The sequence below is a fragment of the Mesocricetus auratus genome, unplaced genomic scaffold, assembly GCF_017639785.1.
Source record: "Mesocricetus auratus isolate SY011 unplaced genomic scaffold, BCM_Maur_2.0 Super-Scaffold_100001, whole genome shotgun sequence".
Classification (NCBI taxonomy): Eukaryota; Metazoa; Chordata; class Mammalia; order Rodentia; family Cricetidae; genus Mesocricetus; species Mesocricetus auratus.
In genome coordinates this window covers 1216191-1240541 of record NW_024429187.1, presented here as the reverse complement: position 1 = coordinate 1240541, position 24351 = coordinate 1216191, and the positions used below count along the sequence as shown (strand labels likewise).

Below are 24351 nucleotides of genomic sequence, written 5' to 3'. Positions count from 1 at the left end.
CTAAGTCTGTTGTTCCTGGGAGAGCACTTTCTGGGCATGCATAATGTCTTAGATTTGATATCCCAGACCCAAGACCTCTCTGAATGGAATGACATTAACTTCCACTGTAAACATTCTTTATGAATAAAATGCTAAAAGAGCACAAAGTAAAAGCTTAACAGTGAAAATCTGAGTCCATTAAAGGCATTCCTAAAATACACTTAACTGTAATAACCATAATTCAAAAACAGGAAGTAATTTTAGTTTTTCAAATAGCGATGTAAGAAAACCTTCCAATCCACCTATTACAAAATTAGGAGTGGAGGAACTTCAGTCACCTCCTTCTCCTGGTGTTTTTGTTAGGACGTGGGTTTTACTTTCTTGCAGATACATTTATCTTCTCAGGATTACGGACATGATTTGCAGCATCTGACATGGTAGCTTGGTTTTTTCCTCTGTCAGCATCAGCTTTCACCATACAGTTTCCTCTTTTCTTTTTGGTCAAGAGGTGGAGCAGAATATCGTGAGCTGGAGTATCACTCAGGCGATTCCGTTCTGCCGTTTCTCTTGGAACATCAGAGAGGATACAGGCCAAGGAAGGTCAACTTGTCCCTAACTTGGGGGATCAATTCTCTGCACAAGAATCGATTTCAGGTACAGACACAGGTAACAAGTTCTTTTATTGTTTTTCTATCATATGATCAAATATACTATGGGGAATTTCGGGTGATGTGATGTGAGCGCGGGATCGATCTGGTTGACTGGCACCATGTGAAAACTGGAGTTCAGTGCTGGTTATTGCTTATTTTTTTTCTGATTTCTGCTGTGTGCTAAAGAAATAAGGTCGAATGTTCTAGGAGTTAATTACGCTTGAGTTGGTTAAATATTTACATATTATCCATTTTGAAGAAGTCATAATAGGAGCCAGGTAAGAGGGCTCAGTGTATGAAGTACTCACTACACAAGCCTGACTGGTTGCCTGAATCTGATCCATGGAACCCACATAAAAGTGGAATGAGAGGACTAACTCGATAAAGATATCCTCCGGACACATGCACCACACACTGCTCAAGTATCAGCACCCCCAACAACAAATATAACAAATAGCATTTTAAAAAATAATTCTGTAATGGGAAGTTTCCTTTTTCTCAAGAAAAAAAGGTAAAATGTAAATAATTCCAGGAAACTTCATAGATTAAAAAAATTTAGAGAATACTGTTATGTGTGCAACTTGTTTTCCATATTTTATATATTAATAACTAACTATCTTCTCAGTTTTTAATGTTAGGGGCAAGGTAAGTTATAAATATTTAACTATTGAATAATACATTGATATCTGTTATCAAATGGATCCTTTATGGACATTAACTAATGACTGATGTATAGTGACAAAATTTATTATCTAATAGGTTCCTCTTGAACCATCATGTTATAGAATAGTACATGTCAAATAATCATGTACACCGAATGACGTGAGACTCCAACTTCAGCTTGTATCCTACTGTTTCTTTCTCCTACACCACATCTCTGCAATGCTCCATTCTACTTTCCTGATTGCTGCAGTTACTCCAGGCTATGCAGCATTTCTGAAGACTTTGGGTCAGGATTCTCAGATATGAGGGAACATGGGGCATTTATATTTGTGGGTCTTGATAACTACACGAAGTAGGATCTTTCCTAGTTCCATGCATTTCTCAGGCCTGGTCCTGGGAAAAATGTGTAGGATATGACTGAGTGGAGAGGTTGAAATTCTCAGGTGAGATATTATATACTTGGAGCCAAAAATTGTTAATCAACTGGAGTATTAACCTTTATATACTGATTCAATGGTGGTGTCTGGGAAACTCTGAGAGTTGTATATAATTGAAAAGATTGTAAGAACATTTTTATATCCATGTGTTTATCAAAATATATAAATAAATTTAAAGCTAAGATTTTCATGTATTCAGAAACCTTTGAAAAAAGCTTTGATTTTTTTTGTTATCTGAATTGACAGTTTAAGAGTATTTCAATGGTTTGTGGTAGTATCAATTTTTCCTAGTATTTTTATATATGTGCTGTCAATATTAAAATGACTTTTTATTCTTTCTGTAATTCCTAATAATAAGTTGATTACCGAATGACAGAAATCTGTAAAGGGTCTCATCTCTAGTGCAAATCAGAGTTAGCCCATATGATTTATTTGATTTTGTTTTGCTTTATTTTTAGAGACATGTTTTCTCTGTGTAACTTTGGAACCTGCCTTGGAACTCTGTAGACCTGGCTGGCCTTAAACTCACAGAGATCCACCTGCCTCTGCCTCTGCCTCGTTAGTGCTGGGTTTAAAAGTGTGTGCCACTACTGCCAGGCAGTCCATGTGATTTAGGGTATTTTCATCACTAGGGGGATTATTCGGACCTCACCCTTACCACCCCATCTGATCCAGGTACCTTCCTAAAGGTGGACATTTTAACTTTTTCTCTAGAAATCACTCAAGGTTTGATTTTAACACAGACCATATTTCACTTACTCCCAAGATGAGTGGTGAGGAGACTAACTTACACAACTGTGAGATTCCATAAGTCTTCAGGGTTGCAGAGCAGAAGAAGGCCTGATGAGACTCAAGTGTCCAAAGAATCTGGTCACAGAGGTAAGGGTTTCAAGTGTCTACATTCACCTATTTTTTAAAATTTTTAAATAGCTTGTTTTACATGTCAATCCCAGTTCCCTCTCCCTCTGCCTCCCCTCCTCCCGCACCCCCACCCCCCCCCCCATTCTCCCACCCTATTGCCAATTCCTTCCACATAGGGGATATCTAGAGTCTATCATTTCACTCAGGGTAGGGTCCAGGCACTTCCCTAAGAGTCCAGGCAGAGAGAGCAACCCTCTTTGTGTTATGGACACACGATATCTGTTAGTATTCAAGGGATAAACACTGATCCACTGCTCAGGACCCCATAGGTAGCTCAGGCCTCCTCATTGACTCTCACATTCAGGGGGTCTGGATCGGTCCCATGCTGGCCTCCCAGCTGTAAGTCTGCGGTCCAAGAATTCTCCCCTGTTTGGATCAGCTGTTTCTGCTGGTTTTGCCAGCCCATTCTTTGCCAATTTGCTCATCGCTCCTTTCTCTCTGTCGCTGGGTTCCTTGGGTTCAGTTCAGTATTTAACTGTGGGTGTTTGCCTCTGCTTCTATCAGTCACTGGATGAAGGCTCCAGGATGGTTATAGACATCAAGTTCACTATCAGGAATGGTCATTCGAGGTGGTCTCTACACTATTGCTTAGCTTGCCAATTGGTGTCATCTCTTTAGATCACTAGAGATCACAATGGTGCCTGATCAGTCTTTTAACCTGTGATTCCCTCTTCCCCCTATCTGACCCCCCGAGTCAACCTTCCTGTTCCTCCACGACCTACTCTCTCTTCCACTTCTCCCCCTCTCTATTTCCCAGATCCCCCTGCACTGGAAGAAACCATCCTGAGTGAGGTAACCCAGTCACAAAAAGACAAACATGGTATGTACTCATACATATATGGATTTTAGACATGGATCAGGAGAGTGCCAGTCTGCACTTCCACTGACAGAGGATCTGGGAAACAGGAAAAAACCTAAAAGATATGCATGGTACCCAAGAGAAGAGAAACGAGGCAAGATCCTCTGAACAGATGGGGAACATTCACCTATTTTTAATGCATCATAAACTTCAGATTTTGAAAACAGTATCCTACAGGCGGCTATTGAAAACAAAAACCCTACTGTTTTTTTTTTTTTTTTACTGCTTTTTTTGAAACATAGTTTCCTCTTTCTAGTAGCCTGGACTGTCCCAGAACTCACTTTGTAGACCAGACTGACCTTCAATGCAAAGTGATTTGCCTGTCACTGTCTCACAAGTGCTTGGATTTAAAGGCACGTACCACCATATCTGACTAAAACCTATTTCATTTTATTTTACCTTTTTTTTTTGCTTTTCAAATAAGGGTTTTTCTGTGTAGCCCTGGATTCCTGAAACATACTCAGTGGAAGAGGCTGGCCTCAAATTCAGAGATCCACATGCCTCTGCCTCCCCAGTACTGAGAATGGAGAAAAAAAGAAGAGAATATATTCTGTCATATTTGCGAAACAATTAAGAGGATATTTTAAGTCTCTTAAAGTATTCTGATACCTTTAAAAATAACATACTCGAGTCTGAAGAAACACCAAGCATTATAGAGAAAGAAGATGAAAAGTATACTATATAAAAATACTTTCACTCTAGCAGAAAGTGTTTTCATTTTTTTAACTATGTCCCAACATGTAATATAAAGATGCACAAAAAGTCATCTATCACATGAGGGAGTCTCTTCCTGGGAAGAAGGCTGCAGAGGAAGAGATGGGGCATCAGAGAGGGTAGTTTGAGTGGGGATGACTAAATCACATTATGTATTTGCAGAAATATCAAAGAATAATCAAACTTACTAATTAAAGAATTCTATTTTCTTTTTCTTCTAACTCTTCATATAATGTCACAAATGAACTCTAAGCTGATAACTTTAACTTCTTTGACATAGTGATAAACGAAGCTTGGCTTTCCAGTTCCCAACACCTCAGATACATGAAGGTGGTTTATATTACCCAGAGAAAAATAAAACTTAGGTTAAATTAAAAGTGAGAGTTGACTTCTAGGCTCCTTTAATGGTGGACCTATATAAAAATCAGCTCTAGAATCACCATGGTTCCCTACAGCTTTTAAGACCATCCACCTCTCATTCCTTCCTCCTCATCCCCAGTTATTCTCCCTTGATGGACTGTACCCTCCAATTTGGGATCTTCCACTTGGACTGTATCTGTGCCCCCAGTGCTTTCTAAAGGATGCACTTATGATCCTGTAGAACTAGATGAGGGGCACATGCCCATAATCCAGCTACTTCTAGGCTGAGTCTGGAGGATTGGGACTACAAAGTCAAAGCTGAAAAAAAGTTTGAAATCCTGTGATATTTCATGCATGTAAGATTTCTAAAGCAGGTGCTCACAGTTTTGAAAGTACATTCTCAGTGAGTTTGTATGGTGGACTTCTGTAAAAATTCTAGAAGCCAATATACCATAGTTTCCATGCTACACAAAATTATAATCAGTATTGGAACATGCTGTTTTCACAGTGATGGTTTTCTTGCTTTGTTTTATTGACTTAAGAATCTTCAGTCCCCTGGCTCCTCATTGTGATACCTCTTGGAATCCTTTGTTTCATTCTTCTGGTGACAGTTGCAGTGTTGGTGACACTCAGTGAGTAACTGGTGAACATATTTTTTGACTTTCTGCTTAAGTAATAACTTTAGACACTAATTATGCAGTTATCACTCTCTGGCGATTGTTCTTGCAATAATCAGGGTATGTGTCACAAAGCTCTGGATTTAGGATATATTTTAATCCCTGCACACTACATCATTACTATACTTTATATACATACCTATCTCATTAACTTTTGGGCTGTTGACAGTTTTTGTTTATTCTCATTCTTGGTCAAGTTCATTCTGAGAACTTGGTGATAGTCTGCCTTGTGAGCTTGGGAGATTGTGAATCTTTATTATTATTATATTGTTGTAGCTGTTATTATTATTATTATTAATTTACATAATCTTATTTTATGGAACCACTATTTATCCAAAATGCAGGAACTTGATTTTTCGAGCCCACTCCTTATGAAGGAAAACCTTGCTCATCCTAGATATGGAGGGGGAGGGGTTGGTCTTGCCTCAAATTATGTGGCAGACTTTGTCATTCCCCATGGGAGTCCTCACCATCTCTGAGACTGTGAATGTTATGTGAACATTCTGTGAGAGAGAGTTGTGCATTCTTTTCATTTGTCCTCAGTGTATATTAAAGGCATGGTTGTGTAAAAGTCTAGATGTGTACAGAGATCTTAAAGCTTCAGTCTTACTGAATTCCTGTACATCTTTGGAGGAAATCACTCCCAGATTGTGATAAAATGTAACTACATGTCTGGATATCATGCTTTCCACCTCGTTCTTTGAGAATTGAGTCATTTCTTCATGTTTCTTAATTCATATTTTTAGTGTATGTCAAAGGTTGACTGAATTTTTTAGTTAGATATTTATTTGTAAGTTTTATGCTGAGAAAAAGATGAATGAATTGGAAGGTAACATTCTCCCACCATAGTTTAATTCCACTTTATCATTTACTTTATATTGAAGTTGGTGATAGGGAGAAATTGATGTTTCCAACTCTTTAATGAATTAAATGAGTTGTTATTTTGTAAATGTCAAAACGGCAATTAAACTGATATATATTGTTGTCAACATGAGGCATTTTCTCAAATCTTAAATTTCAATATTTAGTATTTATAACCATTGTTGAGTTATGTTTAATTTTAGTTTTTCAGTGTAGACAAGAACTACAGGAAAATCAAAACAACCTCAATCAAAGTTACAGCACCAAGCAAAATAACAGCAGCTTAAGTGAAACGTTGAAAAATAAGCCTACAGAGTGTGATAGCTTCAAATCGCAGGAGAAACAGGACTTTCTCAACAGATTCTGTGGGAAAACTAAGGCTGATTTAGATTGCAAAGGGCACACAGGTAAGGGGGGAATCACGAATAAATAATTGCATTATTCTGCATTGTTTCTTCTCCAGAAGATTTGAAGTCCAATTATCAGCTGACAATGCTGGTGATCTGTGGGTTAATTCTTGGGGTTTCCTTATCTCGTGCAGGGGCCTGGAACCCTGGAAACCCATGTTTAAATTAAATTTTCGAGTTTCTAGAACTCAGTGGTCACGTCATTCTGTCTTCTACTGCTCCCAGTGAATGTAATCTTAAGTCAGCACAACTGAGAATTCAGATCGTTTCCATCTGTCTGCCGATCTGTGTTCCCACTTCTGTTGTTGGAAGAATGTGGAAGTTTCCAGTAAGAGAGTTTTTACCTAATTCTTAGGCTGAAATTGACTTAGAGCATTTACATGGATGTGAACATAAAAATAATTCTGTGTGTGTTTGTGTGTGTGTGTGTGTTTTCCTCCTGCTTTTGCGTAAGAAATTTCTCCTGCCTGCAACACACATGGGAGATTCACCATAGCGCCTACACTGGTGTGTCTCTATCAGTGACACAGAGAATGAAGCCTGAACGATGAAAATGTCAAACATTACAAGAAGCCTTTCTTTTCTTGCTTCTTGGTTAACTTCAATTGATACAGCTTATCATTCATTATTAAGTTTTTTTACATAATTTAGTGTTCATAAAGAACTCTTGCATATGATCTCACTATGTTTGATAGCAGAGGTTGACAATTTTCATTACTTGAGGACTAATAATAGCTTTATAACTGGTAAATATTAAAATATGTGACAGAGAAAAAGATAAAGTGCAAAAAATAGTCATTGAGGCATTCTAGCCTCATCAACATGTTTACTAATGTTATTTTAGAATAAAGTAACTGTCATCTCTAAATGGTAACATGATTTTTCCATGCTTATGATTAGGCAGGAGGATTGCAAATTTGAGGACAGTCTAGGCATTCGGCAAATTCGAAGCCAACCTTAATTAAACTTTGTTGATACCTCTTTTCACAAAATCAAGGGATTGACATAAAGTTTTATTAATAAAGAATGGGGCCCCCCAGCACCAGAGTAAACAAATAAATCACATTGAAATGTAGCTATACAAATGACATATGTTTTAATGTATTCAAATTAGACACTTTGGGCATGTGGGTGTACTGTGAAGGCAGGAGAACAGAAAATCACCATCAAACCTTTCCTTGTGTTTTTCTTATTTCACTTAAGGTAACAGCATCTAACATGGACCACAGCATAGCTGTGAGTACACAGTAGAATGTGGGTAACTGTGGGCACAGTGCATTAATGCAGATCTTCTTTGCATCCTGCATCCCTCTCTGAGCAGCAAGTGCTCATTTCCTCTCCCTCCATCCCTGAGATTGTACAAACCCCTGCTTCTTAGAGCTGGACTGTGTTAGAAACCTCATCTAAGTGGAATAAAATGTATGGTCCTGGCCCTTTTTTGTTTTTTGTTTCACTTCTCATTCTGTCTTCAAATTCATCCATGTTTCTCTGATAGACTTTCCTGTAGACTTCTGAGAAAGAGAATTATTGCAGAAATTCTGCTTCCTCGTTAGTGATGAATCTACTCATAGCAGATGCTGTGTTGAGAGCTTAAGGGGGGAGCAGTCAGGAGTCACCTGGAAGACTCATATTGTACAGTGGGTCTCACAGGTCAGGTTTGCTATTTTCATGGGTTAGCTGTGAGAAACGGTTTCATTGTATAACCAAGGCATTTTGAATGAACTATATAGGCAAGGCTAGCCTGGAATTCACTGAATAACCAAGGATGCCTTCAAATTGGAGATGAACCTCCTGCCTCAGCCTATGTAGTGCTGGTCTTATAGGTATAAGTCTTCATGTCCAACTGGATTTACTTCCCTTTCAAAGGTGAATAGCATTCCTTTGTATGTATGTTATATTTTCTCTATTGATTCATTCATAATGAACACTTAAATTTTATCCATATCTCTTTTATAAACAGTGCTGCAAGAGCACAGGTGTGCAGGGCTCTCTCACCATTCTAGAATCTCAATTTCTGAGAAGCTGTGAGATTTTACTTAGTTATAAATGTATAATAAATACATTGTTTTAATAGCAAATTGACAGAAAAAATAATTTTAACCATCCCCCTTCTCTGTTGTAGTCAAACATGTTGAAGGACACTGGTTCTGCTGTGGCATAAAATGTTTTTATTTCCTCATGGACAATAAACACTGGAATGGATGTAAACAGACCTGTGAGGACTGCAGCTTATCCCTTTTGAAGATCGACAATGATGATGAACTGGTACTGTAGACTCCTAACATGCCCATGTATTCTCTTAGGCTCTGTTGCTAACTCTTGGATAGTAACACACTGAATCCTGACAGGTGATTTGAATGAAAGACCTTCAAGAACAAGAACAAACACTGTATTAAGAGTCTTTGGGGATACTCCCTCCTGCTCATGGCTTACTGTCAGGACACAGGGTCTATTACGAGGGGACTCTTTACGAAAGAGACAGTTGTGTTTTTGTAATCTCCTCCCCTTCTCGGAAGTCAGTAAGAGAGTCCTTCAGAGATGCATATATTCCCTGAATACGTTTAATCCTTTAGTACAGTGCATTCTGTGACTGACATTTATGTATCTCTACAGAGTGCAAATACACCCAGATAGGCCATGGTCTAGGGCATGCTCTTTGGAATTCAGAAGTAACGCTACCTGAGATGAGTAATTAGATGACAGTAGGGAAAGAAACTGGCCTCTGGGTAAATTTGCAAAATAGAAATTACATAAGAACTGTGAAATTAAATGGTTTTTATGGTTATACCCACGTTGACTTTCACTGAATCTGTACATAATATTTATTTCATAATATTCTCATGTTTCATAAAAAGATACCTATCTCTCAAAATGTGTATTTGAAGGAAAAAATGGCCACTAAGGAAATTTCTTCAAATACAGAGAGGTTATTTTTCTAGAGAAATGGTTGAATGCTCAGCTTGAAACCTGTGACATTTAGAATATGCTGCACAATTTCTCCACAAGTTTAATACATATCTGAATAATTGCAGCATGGAATAAAGTTTAATGTCAATAGTGATATTTCTCATGTGATATAATAAACATAGGTAAATTTAAACTTCTGTCCTAAAATGTATTCAATAATTTTATTAGTCATTGTTCCACTCGTATGTCACATATAAGAGACACTAATTTCATCAAATATCTCCCTCTTCCATAAGTTCTGTCACTTTTGGGTATGAATATATAGCATGGCTTCCTCTCTGGAACATGGAGGATAAGGCAGATTTTCACAGAGGACTTTCCATGTTAATGAATTTGATTTGAAGACTGGGTTGCCTCAGATGAACATTTCCCACATGGGTCTATAATCTTCTGAAATGTGCATCTGAATAATTTCAGAAAGTGTCAGACTTACTTAAGGAGCTGGTAAACAATGTGCATTTAGAAATCTGAATCAGGGAGATTATGAGTTCAAGGCCATTCTTTGTTACACTGTAAGAGTTCTATGAGAAACACAGACATTAATCATTTCATGAATCATTTATCTGGAGACACCTGAAATTTTCATTTTAAATAACTTGTATAGCCGGGCGGTGGTGGCGCACGCCTTTAATCCCAGCAGGCGGATCTCTGTGAGTTTGAGGCCGGGCTGGACCGATAGCCTCCAAAACAATACAGAGAAACCATGTCTTGTAAAAACCAAAATAAATAAATGAATAAATAAATAAATAACTTGTATAACTGACATTGGGTTAGACATAAATGATCTACCTGAGAGAAATCACTTTAAAATTGAACTTGGATGGAATGAAGCACTGGAGGACAGGACAGCAGAGAACTGACTTAAGAATAGCTGGGAAATACTATGTTGTTGTTTTATCACCAGACAGAATTTTTATCATTGAATGTGTCATTTCCCTTACAGAAGTTCTTGAAGGTCCAGCTTACTACAAGCAGTTACTGGATTGGATTGTCATACAATATAAGCAAAAGCAATTGGCAATGGATTGGTGATGGCTCGTCTAAACTGTGAGTTTCCTGAAATCTCACACTTTTAGCAGTGGGGTGCAAGTTGGAATGATTATTTGCAAAGACTTTTCTCTCATTTCCCACATTTTCCTCATTTTCAATGGAGCTCATAGGTCAAGAAAACATATGTGTAAGTCAGTGTCTGAGCAAGTGTTAGGAAGGGAAGAAGAATGGTCAAGAAGCTGACTGCTAGTGATGTAATAGTGAACATAGCTCAGGATTGTGTGTTGTAAGATACACAGGGGACCAAAAAGCTTAAGAGCTTGTGAAATTTATCATTGTGAAAGATACAGTGAGTTTGACTATCTTAAACATCCACTTGACTTGTTTCTGTAGTTAGCTTATATAATTGTTAAATTTACAAATATAGAAACATGTTTATATTTATGCATACCTAATTTTCATTTCAAGGTGCTAGAGTTTATAAGCTCTAAGCTTGTTGATTTCTGACCTGGAAGAAAAATGTTCATTTATTTCTTCATTAATAATGTTTATTTTTATCCAGTTCATTTTCTTTAAATTAAAACAACCTTATTTTACATTCCAATCCCAGTTCTCTCTCCTTCCCATCCTCCCACTTCCCCCACCATCTCCCCATCCCACCTCCCATCCACTCATCAGAGAGGGTAAGGCCTCCCATGGGGGAATCATCAAAGTCTGTCACAACATTTGTGGCAAAACCTGTATCCCTGTATCCAACCTTTAGAGACACATCCCTCCTTTCTGTCTCCACATGCTAACACACACACACACACACACACACACACACACACACACACACACACACTGGGATTGTATGTAAAATAAGATTGTTTCTATTTTAAAATTTAAAAATAAAAACTCTAATTGTTGCCAAAAGCCATTAGAACTGGTCAAAAAGTAGTTGAAATGGGGCTTCTAGGCCCCAACCTCCGCAGATCCCAGGTTCAGGTGAGCTTGGGTCTCCGGGGGGAGGCTACTCATCCTGTGCCCAACACCCATCCCCTCCATCTTCCTGGGGCCTGCTCCTGGCATCCAGAAGACCTGCCCACACAGGAAAGACATCAGCCCTTCCAGGCTCCAACCTCCAGCGACCCCAGTTTCAGCTTCAGCTTCAGTGTCAGCTTCCCAAGCTTCAGCTTCAGGAAGGAAGGAGACAGAAAGACCCCACCTGCACCCACTGGAAGAAAAGATGGGAAGAAGTCAGAATAAGAGCACACTCAGCAATAGAAAGACCAACATGACTCCACCAGAATTTAGAGAATCAACACCAGCAAGACCTGAAAAGCACTACATAGATGAAGCAGAGGAGACAGACCTTAAAAATTATTTTATGTTGATGATAGAGACCCCCAAAGAGGAAATGAGGAAATCCCTTAAAGAAATAGAAGAAAAAACATACAAAAAATCGATGAAATGGGGAAAAATTCAAGAACTAAACAAATCTCTCGAAGAATCTAAAGAGTACCAAGAAAAAACAACCAAACAAATGAAGGAAACAACTCAAACAGTTGAAGGATTGAAAGCTGAAATAGAAACAATAAAGAAAACACAGAATAAGGGGATGCTGCAAATAGAAAAGCTGGGTAAATGATCAGGAACTACAGATGCAAGTATCACCAATAGAATACAAGAGCTAGAAGAGAGAATCTCAGGTGTTGAACACTCATTACAAGATATACAGTCATCAACCAAAGAAAATCTCAAAACCAACAAATCCCTAACACAAAATATCCAGGAAATATGGGACACCATGAAGAAGCCAAACCTGAAAATAATAGGTATAGAAGAAGGCGAAAAAATACAGCTCAAAGGTACAGAAAACATATTTAACAAAATCATAGAAGAAAACTTCCCTAACATAAAGAAGGATATGCCTATGAAAATACAAAAATCTTTTTTTTTTGGTTGGTTTTACGAGACAGGGATTTTCTGTATTGCTTTGGAGGCTGTCGGTCCAGCCCGGCCTCGAACTCACAGAGATCTGCCTGCCTCTGCCTCCCTAGTGCACCACCACCGCCCAGTAAAATAGAAGAATATTACAGAACACCAAATAGGCTGGACCAGAAAAAGAAGTCACCTTGCCGTATAATAATCAAAATATCAAACCTACAGAATAAAGAGAAAATACTAAGAGCACCTAAAGAAAAAGGCCAAGTAACATATAAAGGCAGACCTATCCGAATTACACCTGACTTCTCAAGGGAAACTATGAAAGCCAGAAGATCCTGGACACATGCCCTACAAATGCTAAGGGAACAAGGATTCCAGCCAGAGTACTATATCCAGCAAAGTTTTCAATTACCATAGATGGAGAAAACAAAATATTCCATGACACAGTCAGATTTAAACAATACAGATCCATGAATCCAGCTCTACAGAAAGTGCTAGAAGGAAAACCTAGACCCAATGAAGATAACAACACTCACAAAGAAACAGGCAATAGATAATCCCACTTTACCAAACACCAAAAGAAAAAGGGAGGAGTACCTACACAAAATAACTCCACTACCAATAAATCAAGCACAAACAAGAATCATCAATCAATGGTAATTAATACCCCTCAATGTCAACGTTCTCAACTTGCCTATCAAAATACACAGTCTAGCAGAATGGATACGAAGACAGAACCCATCCTTCTGCTGCATACAAGAAACAGATCTCAACATCAAAGACAGACGATACCTCAGAGTAAAGGGTTGGGAAAAGATTTTCCAATCAAACGGACCCAAGAAACAAGCGTGTGTAGCAATCCTAGTATCTAACAAACTGGACTTCAAATCAAAATCAATCAAAAGAGATGAAGAAGGACATTTCATATTCATCAAAGGTAAAGTCCATCAAGATGAAGTCTCAATTTTGAACATCTATGCCCCAAATTCAAAGGCACCTACATTCGTGAAAGACACATTACTAAAGCTCAAATCACACATAAAATCTCACACACTAATAGACTTCAACACTCGGCCCTCACCACTACACAGGACCTCCAGACAGATACTTAACAAAGAAAGAAAAGAACTAATAGAAGTTATCACCCAACTGGGTTTAATAGACATCTATAGAACATTCCACCCAAACACAAAGGGATATACCTTCTTCTTGGTGCCACATGGAACCTTCTCTAAAATTGACCACATAATAGGAAACATAGCAAATCTCCACAGATACAAAAAATTGGAATAACCCCTTGTATCTTATAGACCAGCATGAATTAAAATTAGAATTCAACAATAACACAAGTCCCAGAAACCCTACAAACTCATGGAAATTGATCACTGCACAATTGCACCATCCCTGGGTAAGGGAAGAAATAAAAAAATAAATTAAAGACTTCCTGGAATTCAATGAGAATGAAGACACAATATACCCAAACTTAAAGGATACTCTGAAAGCTGTGCTGAGAGTAAGGTTCTAAGTACTAAGTGCCCACATGAAGAAACTGGAGAACAGTCACACTAGAGAATTAATAGCACAACTGAATGCTCTAGAACAAAAAGAAGCAAACTCACCGAGGAGGAGAAGATACCAGGAAATAATCTAATTGAGGTTTGAAATCAATCAAGTAGAAACCAGGAAAACATTGCAAAGAATCAATGAAACAAAGAGTTGGCTCTTTGATAAAATTAACAAAATAGACAATCCTCTGTCCAAATTAACCAAAAGACAGAGAGAGAACATGCTAATGAAAAGGGGGACATAACAACGGACACTGAGGAAATCCAGAGAATCATCAGGGTATACTTTGAAAATTTGTACTCCACAAAATTCAAAAATTTAAAGGAAATGGACAATTTCCTTGATAGATATCACTTGCCAAAACTAAATCAAGAACAGATAAACAATCTAAACAGACCTATATCCCTCAATGATATAGAAGCTGTCATCAAAAGTCTCCCAACCAAACAAAGCCCAGTCCCAGAGGGCTTCAGTGCAGAATTCTACCAGAAATTCAAAGAAGAGATAATTCCAATACCCCTCAAAGTATTCCACACAATAGAAGCAGGAGGCTCACAGCCAAACTCTTTTTACAAGGCTAAAATAATCTTGATACCCAAGCCACACAAAGACACAACTAAGAAAGAGAACTATAGGCCAATTTCCCTCATAAACATCGATGCAAAAATACTCAATAAAATACTAGCTAAGCCGGGCGGTGGTGGCACATGCCTTTAATCCCAGCACTCGGGAGGCAGAGTCAGGCGGATCTCTGTGAGTTCGAGGCCAGGCTGGACCGATAGCCTCCAAAACAATACAGAGAAACCCTGTCTCAATAAAACCAAAAAAAAAAAAACTAGCTAAGCAGATTCAAGAACACACCAGAAAAAGCATGCACGATGATCAAGTAGGCTTCATCCCAGGAATGCAGGGATGGTTCAACATTAGAAAAATCTATCAATGTAATCCACCATATAAACAAATTGTGAAAAAAAAAACACATGATCATCTCACTAGATGCTGAAAAAGCCTTTGAAAAAAATCCAGCACTCCTTCATGATAAAGGTCCTAGAGAGATCAGGGATGACAGGAACATACCTGAACATAATAAAAACCATATACAGTAAACCAACAGCTAACATCAAACTAAATGGAGACCACTTCCTGAACATAACTACAGTGGCACAGGCACTGAGATCCACAATTAACAAATGGGACCTCCTGAAACTAAAAAGCTTCTGTAAGGCAAAGGACACAGTCAATAAGACAAAAAGTCAGTCCACAAAATGGGAAAAGATATTCACTAACCCCACATGTGACAGAGGGCTAATCTCCAAAATTTACAAAGAACTCAAGAAGCAAGTTTCCAAAACACCAAAGGATCCGATTAAAAGGTGGGGAACAGAACTAAATAGAGAATTCTCAATAGAGGAGTCTAAAATGGCTGAGAGACACTTAAGAAAGGGCTCAACATCCTTATCCATCAGGGAAATGGAAATCAAAACAACTTTGAGATACCATCTAACTCCTGTCAGAATGGCTAAAATAAAAAAAAACACTTGTGACAATTTTTGCTGGAGAGGATGTGGAGAGAGGGTAACATACCTCCACTGCTGGTGGGAGTGCCAACTTGTACAGCCACTTTGGAAATCAGTATGGAGATTCCTCAGGAAAATGGTAATCAATCTACCAAAAGATCCCGCATTTCCACTCTTAGGCATATATACAAAAGATGCAAATTCATCCAACAAGGGCATCTGCTCTACTATGTTCATAGCAGCATTATTTGTAATAGCCAGAACCTGGAGGCAACCTAGATTCCCCTCAACTGAAGAGTGGATAGAGTAAATGTGGTACATTGATACAATGGAGTATTACTCAGCAGAAAAAAATGGATTCTTGAAATTCACAGGTAACTGGATGCTGGCATTCTTCTACCATTTGTTGAAGATGCTTTCTTTTTTCCTTTGTATATTTTTAGCTTCTTTGTCAAAGATCAGATGTTCATACATGTATGGGTTAATATCAGGGCTTTCAATTCGATTCTATTGGTCTACCTGTCTATTTTTGTGCCGATACCAAGCTGTTTTCCCAGAGCTTGAAGTCAGGGATGGTGATGCCTCCAGATGTTGCCTTGTTGAGTAAGGTTGTTTTGCCTATCCTGGGTCTTTTGTTTTTCCATACAAAATTGATTACTGTTCTTTCAAGGTCTGTGAAGAATTGTGCTGGTATTGTAATGGGGGTTGCATTAATCTGTAGATTGCTTTTGGCAGAATTGCCATTTTTACTACATTGATCCTACCTATCCAAGAGCATGGAAGATCTTTCCATTTTCTGAGGGCTACTTTAATTTCTTTCTTTAAAGACTCAAAGTTCTTCTGATACAGGTCTTTCACTTGTTTGGTTAGCATTACCCCAAGGTATTTTATGTAGTTTGTGGCAATTGTAAAGGGTGATGTTTCTCTGATTTCTTTCTCGGCCCTTTTATCGCCTGCATATAGTAGGGCTACTGATATTTTTGAGTTTATCTTGTAGCCTGCCACTTTGCTGAAGGTGTTAATCAGCTATAAGGGTTCCCTGGCAGAATTTTTTGGATCATTTATGTAAACTATCATATCATCTGCAAATAGTGAAAGTTTGACCTCTTCCTTTCCAATTTGTATCCTGTTGATCTCCTTTTGTTTTCCTATGGCTCTGGCTAAAACATCAAGTAGAATATTGAAAAGGTATGGAATGAGTCACAGCCTTGTCTTGTTCCTGATTTTAGAGCAATTGTGGTGAGTTTCTTTCCTTTTAGTTTTTTGTTGGCTGTTGGCTTGCTGTATATAGATTTATTATGTTTTGTATGTTCCTGTTATCCTATATCTACCAAGACCTTTGTCATGAAGGGGCTTTGGATTTTGTCAAAAGCTTTTTCTGCATCTAGTGAGATGATCATGTGATTTTTGATTTTCAGCTTGTTTGTATGGTTGATTACTTTGATGGATTTTCGTATGTTGAACAATCCCTGCATCCCAATATTACAGCTACTTGATCGTGGTGAATGATTGTTTTGATGTGTTCTTAGATCTGATTTGCCAGTATTTTATTGAGTATTTTTGCATCAATGTTCATGAGGGCTATTGGTCTGAAGTTCTCTTTCTTAGTTGTGTCTGTGTGTGGCTTGATGATCAACGTTATTGAAGACTGGTAGAAAGAGTTTGGCAAAGACCCTTCTGCTTCTATTGTGTGGAATACTTTGAGAAGAATTGGTATAAGCTATTCTTTGAATTTCTGGTAGAATTCTGCAATGAGGCCATCTGGACCTGGGCTTTTTTTGGTTGGGAGACTTTTTATGACTGCTTCTATTTCCAAAGGGGTTATAGGTCTATTTAAATTGCTTATCTGTTCTTGATTTAATTTTGGCAAGTGATAGCTATCCAGGAAGTCGTCCATTTCCTTTAACTTTCCTAATTTTGTGGAGTACAGGTTTTCAAAGTATGATCTGCTGATTCTCTGAATTTCCTCAGAGTATGTCATTATGTCCACCCTTTCATTTCTGATTTTGTTAATTTGCATGTTCACCCTGCCATTTGGTAAGTTTGGACAAAGGTTTGTCTATCTTGTTGATTTTCTCAATTAAACAACTCTTTGTTGCATTGATTCTTTGTATTGTTTTCCTTGTTTCTACTTTATTGATTTCAACCCTCAATTTGATGATTTCCTGGCATCTACTCCTCCTGGGAGAGTTTGCTTCTTTGTGTTCTAGAGGTTTCAGCTATTCTGTTAATTCTCTAGTATAACTATTCTCCAGTTTCTTCATGTGGGCACTTAGTGCTATGAACTTTCCTCCTAGCACTGCCTTCAAACTGTCCCATAGATTTGGATATGTTGTGTCTTCATTCTCATTGAATTCTAGGAAGTCTTTAATTTTTTTTATTTCTTCTTTGACCCAGAAATGGTGCAATTGGGCATTATTCAATTTCCATGAGTTTGTAGTGTTTCTGCAGTTTGTGTTGTTGTTGAATTCTAATTTTAATTCATGGTGGTCTGATAAAAAGCATGGATATTCCAATTATTTTGTAGTTGCTGAGGTTTGATATGTTGTTAAGTATGTGGTCGATTTTTGAGAAGGCTCCATGTGGTGGTAAGAAGAAGGTATATTCTTTTTTATGTGGATGGAAAGTTCTGTATATGTCTGTTAATCCCAATTGGGTCATAACTTCCATTAGACCATTTGCTTCTTTGTTGAGTTTCTGTCTGGTATTCCTGTCTAGTGGTGAGACTGGGGAGTTGAAGTCTCCCACTATAAATGTGTGGGGCTTTATATGTGATTTAAGTCTAGTAATGTTTCTTTTATGAATGTGGATGCCTTTGGGGCATAGATGTTCATAATTGAAACTTCATCTTGGTTGATTTTGCCTGTGATGTGTATGTAATGACCTTCTTCATCTCTTTTGATTGATTTGATTTTAAAGTCTAATTTGTTAGATATTAGTATTGCTACTCCTGCTGTTTTCTTGGGTTCATTTGATTGGAAAATCTTTTCTCAATCTATAACTCTCAGGTAATTAATGTCTGTCTTTGAGGGTGAGGTGTGTTTCTTGTATGCAGCAGAAGGATGGGTTCTGTATTCGAGTCCATTCTGTTAGCCTGTGTCTCTTTATGGGTGAGTTTAGGCCATTAATATCGAGGGATATTAATGAACATTGATTGCTCATTTTCTTTGATTTGTATGGTTGTTGTTGGTGGAATTATGTGTGTAATTCCACCCCTTTTTCTTTTGGCTATTGGTAAAGTGGGATTATCTAATGCTTATGTTTTTCTGGTTGTAGTTAACTTCCTTGGGTTGGAGTTTTTGTTCCAGAACTTTCTGTAGGGCTGCTTAGTGGATATGTATTGCTTGAATCTAGTTTTTTCATGGTATATCTTGTTTTCTCCATCTATATTGATTGAGGGTTTGCCGGGTATAGTAGTCTGGGCTGGCATCCATGGTCTCTTAGTGTTGGTAGAATATCTATCCTGGACCTTTTGTCTTTCAGAGTTTCCATGGAGAAGTCAGGTTTAATTTTGATAGGTTTGTCTTTATATGTTACTTGGCCTTTTTCCTTAGCTGCTCTTACCATTCTTTCTTTAGTCAGTATATTTGGGGTCTTGATTATTATATGGCAAGGGTACTTTTTTGTGGTCCACTCTATTTGGTGTTTTGTAAGCTTCTTTTACTTTCATTGGCATGTCTTTCTTTAGGTTGGGAAAGTTTTCTTCTACGAATTTGTTGAATATGTTTTCTGCCCCTTTGAGGTGAGGTGTTTTTCTTCACCTTCTTCTATACCTATTATTCTTAAGTTTGGTCTTTTTATGGGGTCCCATGTTTCCTGGATGTTTTGTATTAGGGATTTGTTGGAGTAAAGATTTTCTTTGGTTGATGAATCAATTTCTTCCAGTGTATATTCAACCCCTGAGATTCTCTCTTGCATCTCTTTTTATTTGGTTGGTAATGCTTGTATCTGTAGTACCTGACCATTTGCCCAGCTTTTCTATTTCCAGTCTTCCTTCAGATTGTGTTTCCTTATTGTCTCCATTTCAGTTTTCAACCCTCACACTGTTTGAATTGTTTCTTGCAATTTTTGCTTTGTCTTTCAATCCATTTGTTGCATTTTTTGTTTTTTTTCTTCCATTTCTTGCATTGTTTTGTTTTTTTTTGCCATTCTTGCATTTTTTGGTTTGTTTTTTCCTCTATTTCTTGCATTTTTTTGGTTTGTTTTTTCTTCCATTTCTTTGAGGTATTTTCCTATATCCTATTTTAGGGCCTCTATCATTTTCATTAAATTGTTTTTAAGGCCATTATCTTCTGCTTCATTTACATTGGAATGTTGTTATCTTGCTGGTGTGGAGTCTCTAGAATCTGGTTATGCAATATTTGTTTTTCTGTTACTGAATGTTTTTGTATTGTCTCTTTCCCATCTCTTCTTCTAGTAGGTGCAGAAAGAGCCCCTTTCTTGTCTGGTGGTTAGTGGAACAGAATTCCCTTTCAGCGGGTGTGAGCAAGTCCAATACTCTTGTAGTTCTGCTCTTCCAGGTCCTAGTCCTGGTCCTGAATCAATCCAATGCTCACAGCGTGATATTTCGTTGAAGCTTTATCCCTTTGAAAACTTACCCTATGGAGTTTCATGGTCTATTTTGTCTTTTGCACAGATTCTCATCAGACTAGCCTGGTTAGATCTCACTGTGTTGCCCAGCCATGAGACATTTCTCCTATGTGCCACATTTATTTATTTTTCTTATTTTTAAAATGTGTTTATTATATAAGGCATCATGTCAACTTTAGTGTAAAATTATCTTTTGGTGATACTAAAAATTAACTGTACTCGAAGATGAAAACTCAACAGTGTTGACTATATAAAGCGTTTCGTTTGATCAAGAGAACATTTTTACTTTTATTTTTATTACATTTATTTCTTTTGTGAATGTATATATGTGTTTGCCCAGGTTATAGCATATGTGTAGTTAGAGGACAGTTGAAGGAGTCACTTTATTCATGTACTGTGTAGTATTCTAGATTTGAACTTAGGTTGTTAGGTTTGGAGGCAATGACTTCTATCCACTGAGCCATATCAGTGGCCCAATACCCTTTTTAAAATGAACTTAGAGAAAACAAATACCATTTCTAAAACACAATTATTCTATATTCTGTATATTTTTGTCAATAAACATTGTCTAGAAAATCATATCCGTCATCAATATGAGCTTCAAATTTTAATAACAGCCCTTTATATGTTTTGTTTTTATAGTGATTTGATGAAAATATCCTCACTACAGAAACATAGAAACTGTGCATTTCTCAGTTTTAGAGGTATAGAACCTGAAGACTGTGGTAGAACCCATCCCTGTATCTGTGAAAAGAGAATGGATAAATTCCCTGATTTGGAGTACCATATGAAGGAAGAGTAAAAATGGAACATTTTGTCATCTTTCTTGGTATCCTGTGATGATTTGTGACTATTCAATGACTGAGTGTTTTAACCACCAGACTCCATCATCTGGGAAAATATGGCAATGTGCTGGAAAGGAAAGAAATATTCTGCTGAAATCTAACTTAACACACCTGAAGCTATCTTTTTTCCTACTAACCATAGCAGCTCATGTCTGGGAAAATGAATGTCCTTCACTCAGTACACCAAGGATTGACTCCTTGTTTCCTGGATGACACACAGAACCAAATACAGAATCGTGATTAATAGAATCCTGATAAATAGCTCATGTAACTCATCATCACTAGGATAAACCATTTCTATATACCATTGCTTTAATATCACAATTAAGAAATAGGATGCAGTTTGGGGATTCTGTTTGTCAGTTGTTTGTGTTTTTGTAGGTAGAAGAAGTGATATTTAGAAGGGATTTATTTTCTGTAAAATACAATTACAGATGTGATGAATAGTTTCCAGGTTAGTTCAAGAAACTCATATAGACATCCATAGTTCATATGTGTCTCATTCTCTCTCTCTCTCTCTCTCTCTCTCTCTCTCTCTCTCTCTCTCTCTCTCTCCCTCTCTCTCTCTGTATCTGTCTCTTCATGTCTGTTAAGTTGAGACCCCCTAGATACAGTAATAATCATTGAGGTCAGCTGGATGTCATGGTACAGACATATAATCTTATATGTACACGACTGTAAATGCACTCTAGGCTACACAGTATGTTTGAAGCTAGCATGAACCAGAGAATGAGACTCTGTCTCATGAAGCAAAACAATAATGATGAAGATGATAATAACTCTAAACTTTCTATAAATATTTTCCAGGGAATTTCTATTTTATCATCATACTAAAATGAAAAAGGAGCTTAGTAATGACCTAGTAGTATGATCTACTTCATAATCCATATTAAAAATTGTCCATTTTCTGTATTAGTATTTCCTCACTTTCACTATCATTAGTGCTTTCACTTGCAATGTACTTTAGCTAAAAATGGTTATCAACTTGTGATGTCTTTATTTTGTTGATCGACATTAGAGATATCAAATTTCACCTTCATGTGTGAATGTAATAAAATGTCTCCACTGTAAGCCATGAGAAATATGGATATGTACATCTCTTTCAAGAACCATTGTTCAGGCTAGTTTCATGTCAACTTGACAAAACCTAGATACATCTGAAAAGAGGGAACCTCAATTGAGAAAGTGCCTTAGTAAGATCTGGCTGTAGGCAAGCCTATAGAGCATTGTCATAATTAGTGATTGATTAGGTGGTCCCAGCTATTTGTATGTGGTGTCATCCCTGGGCTGGTGGTCCTGAGTTCTATAAGAAAGCAGGCTGAGAAATCCAATGGAGACTTCCAGTAAACAGCATCCCTCCATGGTCTGTTAATCAGCTCTTGCTTCCTAGTTCCTGCCAGGTTTGAATTCCTGTCTTGACTTCCTTCTATGATGAGCAGCAATGATGAAGTGTAAGTCAACCTTTTCCTTCTCTATAACTTGATTTATAGTCATGGTGTTTGTCCAACAATAGAAACCCCAACTAAGAAAACAATCAAACCATAACAGGGCAATATTTTCTACCCAAAGTTCTTTTCTACTCCTTTCCCTACTTGGGTCATGGAAAGCAGACATGTGCTCCCTAGTATTGTAAATAGTATGGCATAGTGCAGAGTGTCATATACTATGTGTTAATTTGTATTCAGCTCCATATTTCTCTGAATCTTTTACTACTAATATTATCTTATTTTATAAGTTACTCAAGTTTTTTTTCACAGATAAGTGGTCCATTTCTCTTGTTACAATGCACTGTGGTATTACACATATATGCCATGATATTTCTCCATTCACATGTGAACATGTAGTGTTTCTAAGTTTTATCAATGTGAATAAATGTCTCACTTCAATTTGTGTGTAAGTTACTGTGTGAAATACATTTTATTTTATTTTTATTTTGTTAGGAATCTAGAATTCTGATATCTATGTTCCAAGGTTAAGTGCAGTTTCATTTCACAAGGAATTTATAGTGTTTCAAATGGCTTACATCATCTAACTTTCTATGCAACATGACAGATTTCCCTGTGTTCTTCATCTTTGCCAACACTTGTTATCAATGCTTTGAAATCTTACCATCTTGATGAACTGAGTAATTCTCATTTCTCTAAGAACTAATGATTCCAAATATCCTTTTCAAGTATTCATTGCTCATTCATCTTTTCCTTTGTCAAATATCTGTTCATATTTTCCCACCTCCTATTGGGTTTGCCTGTCTTCTAATTGTAACATTGAAAGAGGGATATATATATATATACATGGGTACAAAATATTTGATAGAATTATATAGAATATCTTTCCTACTGTCTAATTTACATGTTCTGAAATAAATCATTCAACAGTATAAATTTTAACATTTCATTTATTTAGTCATATCACTTTTTCATGCTTTCAAAATTAGTCATTGTTTATATTCAAATTTCAGAGGTCTTATCAGTATTATTTTTCCTAGATATTATATAGTTTCAGTTTACATGTTTAGCTCAAAGTAATTTTTCATTTTGATTTTTTTCATTTATGCAGTTCTCTTTGTAAGTTTTTCATCATGTGCCAAGTGTACATTGGTAATTCTGAGGTTAGAAGAGGGTATTAGATCACTGGAACTGGAGTTTTAGGAGGTGGTCAGCAACTCAGGTACTGGGAACTGAACTCATGTCCTCTTTATGAGTAGCATACAGGTATGAGTCAGAACAGATGCTCATTGGATACTTCCTGTGTGTTCATCAATGCATTGGGCATTTAAAGAAGACTTTGCTTTTAAGAGTAGTTTTTTAAATTTTGAATGCATTTTAATTGAAAATAGAATTTTTAGAATTGTATATTCTTATTATGATTTCCTTTCAACATCGTCTCCAATATCCTTCCAACTCCCCTCTCCTACACAATTCCACATTCTTTCTATTCAGGATACAAACAGTCATCTAAAAATACAATTAAATATAATTTTAAAAAATCAGAAATTAACAAAACAAACAAACAAGAAAAAGAAACCAAGAGAAAGTTCAAGAAGCATAATTATATTCAGAGACAGATTTATTTACACACAGAAAAACTCTATACCCACAAAACTGGGAAGCATAAAGTATAACCAAAGTACTTAAAGGAAACAAAAAGGCCTAGAGCATATTAGAAAACAAAGAGCTTCCAAAAATACCATTTAACTCATTTTGTGCTGGCCTTCTACTGCAGGGCATGGCCCCTGGCTTTGAAGTATTTGTATACCGATTGAGATTCTAGGAGAACACTCATTTTCATTTCCAAGTGGTATCAATTTAGAGAGCTTCTGTTTCATGGCTGTGTGCTTCTGTCCACTTTCACTTCACAACACAGCCACATTAGGCCCCGACACATGCATGTGCTGAGTATGATGCCAAGGTTCTGTAATG

At 37.1% G+C, this 24351-nt stretch overlaps 1 protein-coding gene across 1 annotated transcript; it reads left to right on the top strand.

Annotated features, from left to right (window-relative positions):
- Positions 1–2499: 2499 nt before the first annotated feature.
- LOC101826590 (killer cell lectin-like receptor 2) lies at positions 2500–22818 on the top strand (the record flags this gene model as incomplete). Its single annotated transcript, XM_040743738.1, has 7 exons — positions 2500–2608; positions 3408–3470; positions 5126–5215; positions 6325–6528; positions 8651–8793; positions 10439–10542; positions 20730–22818. Coding segments are annotated over 7 exons (873 nt in total), but the record flags the coding sequence as incomplete, so codon positions are not given.
- Between the last annotated feature and the right edge of the window lie 1533 nt (positions 22819–24351).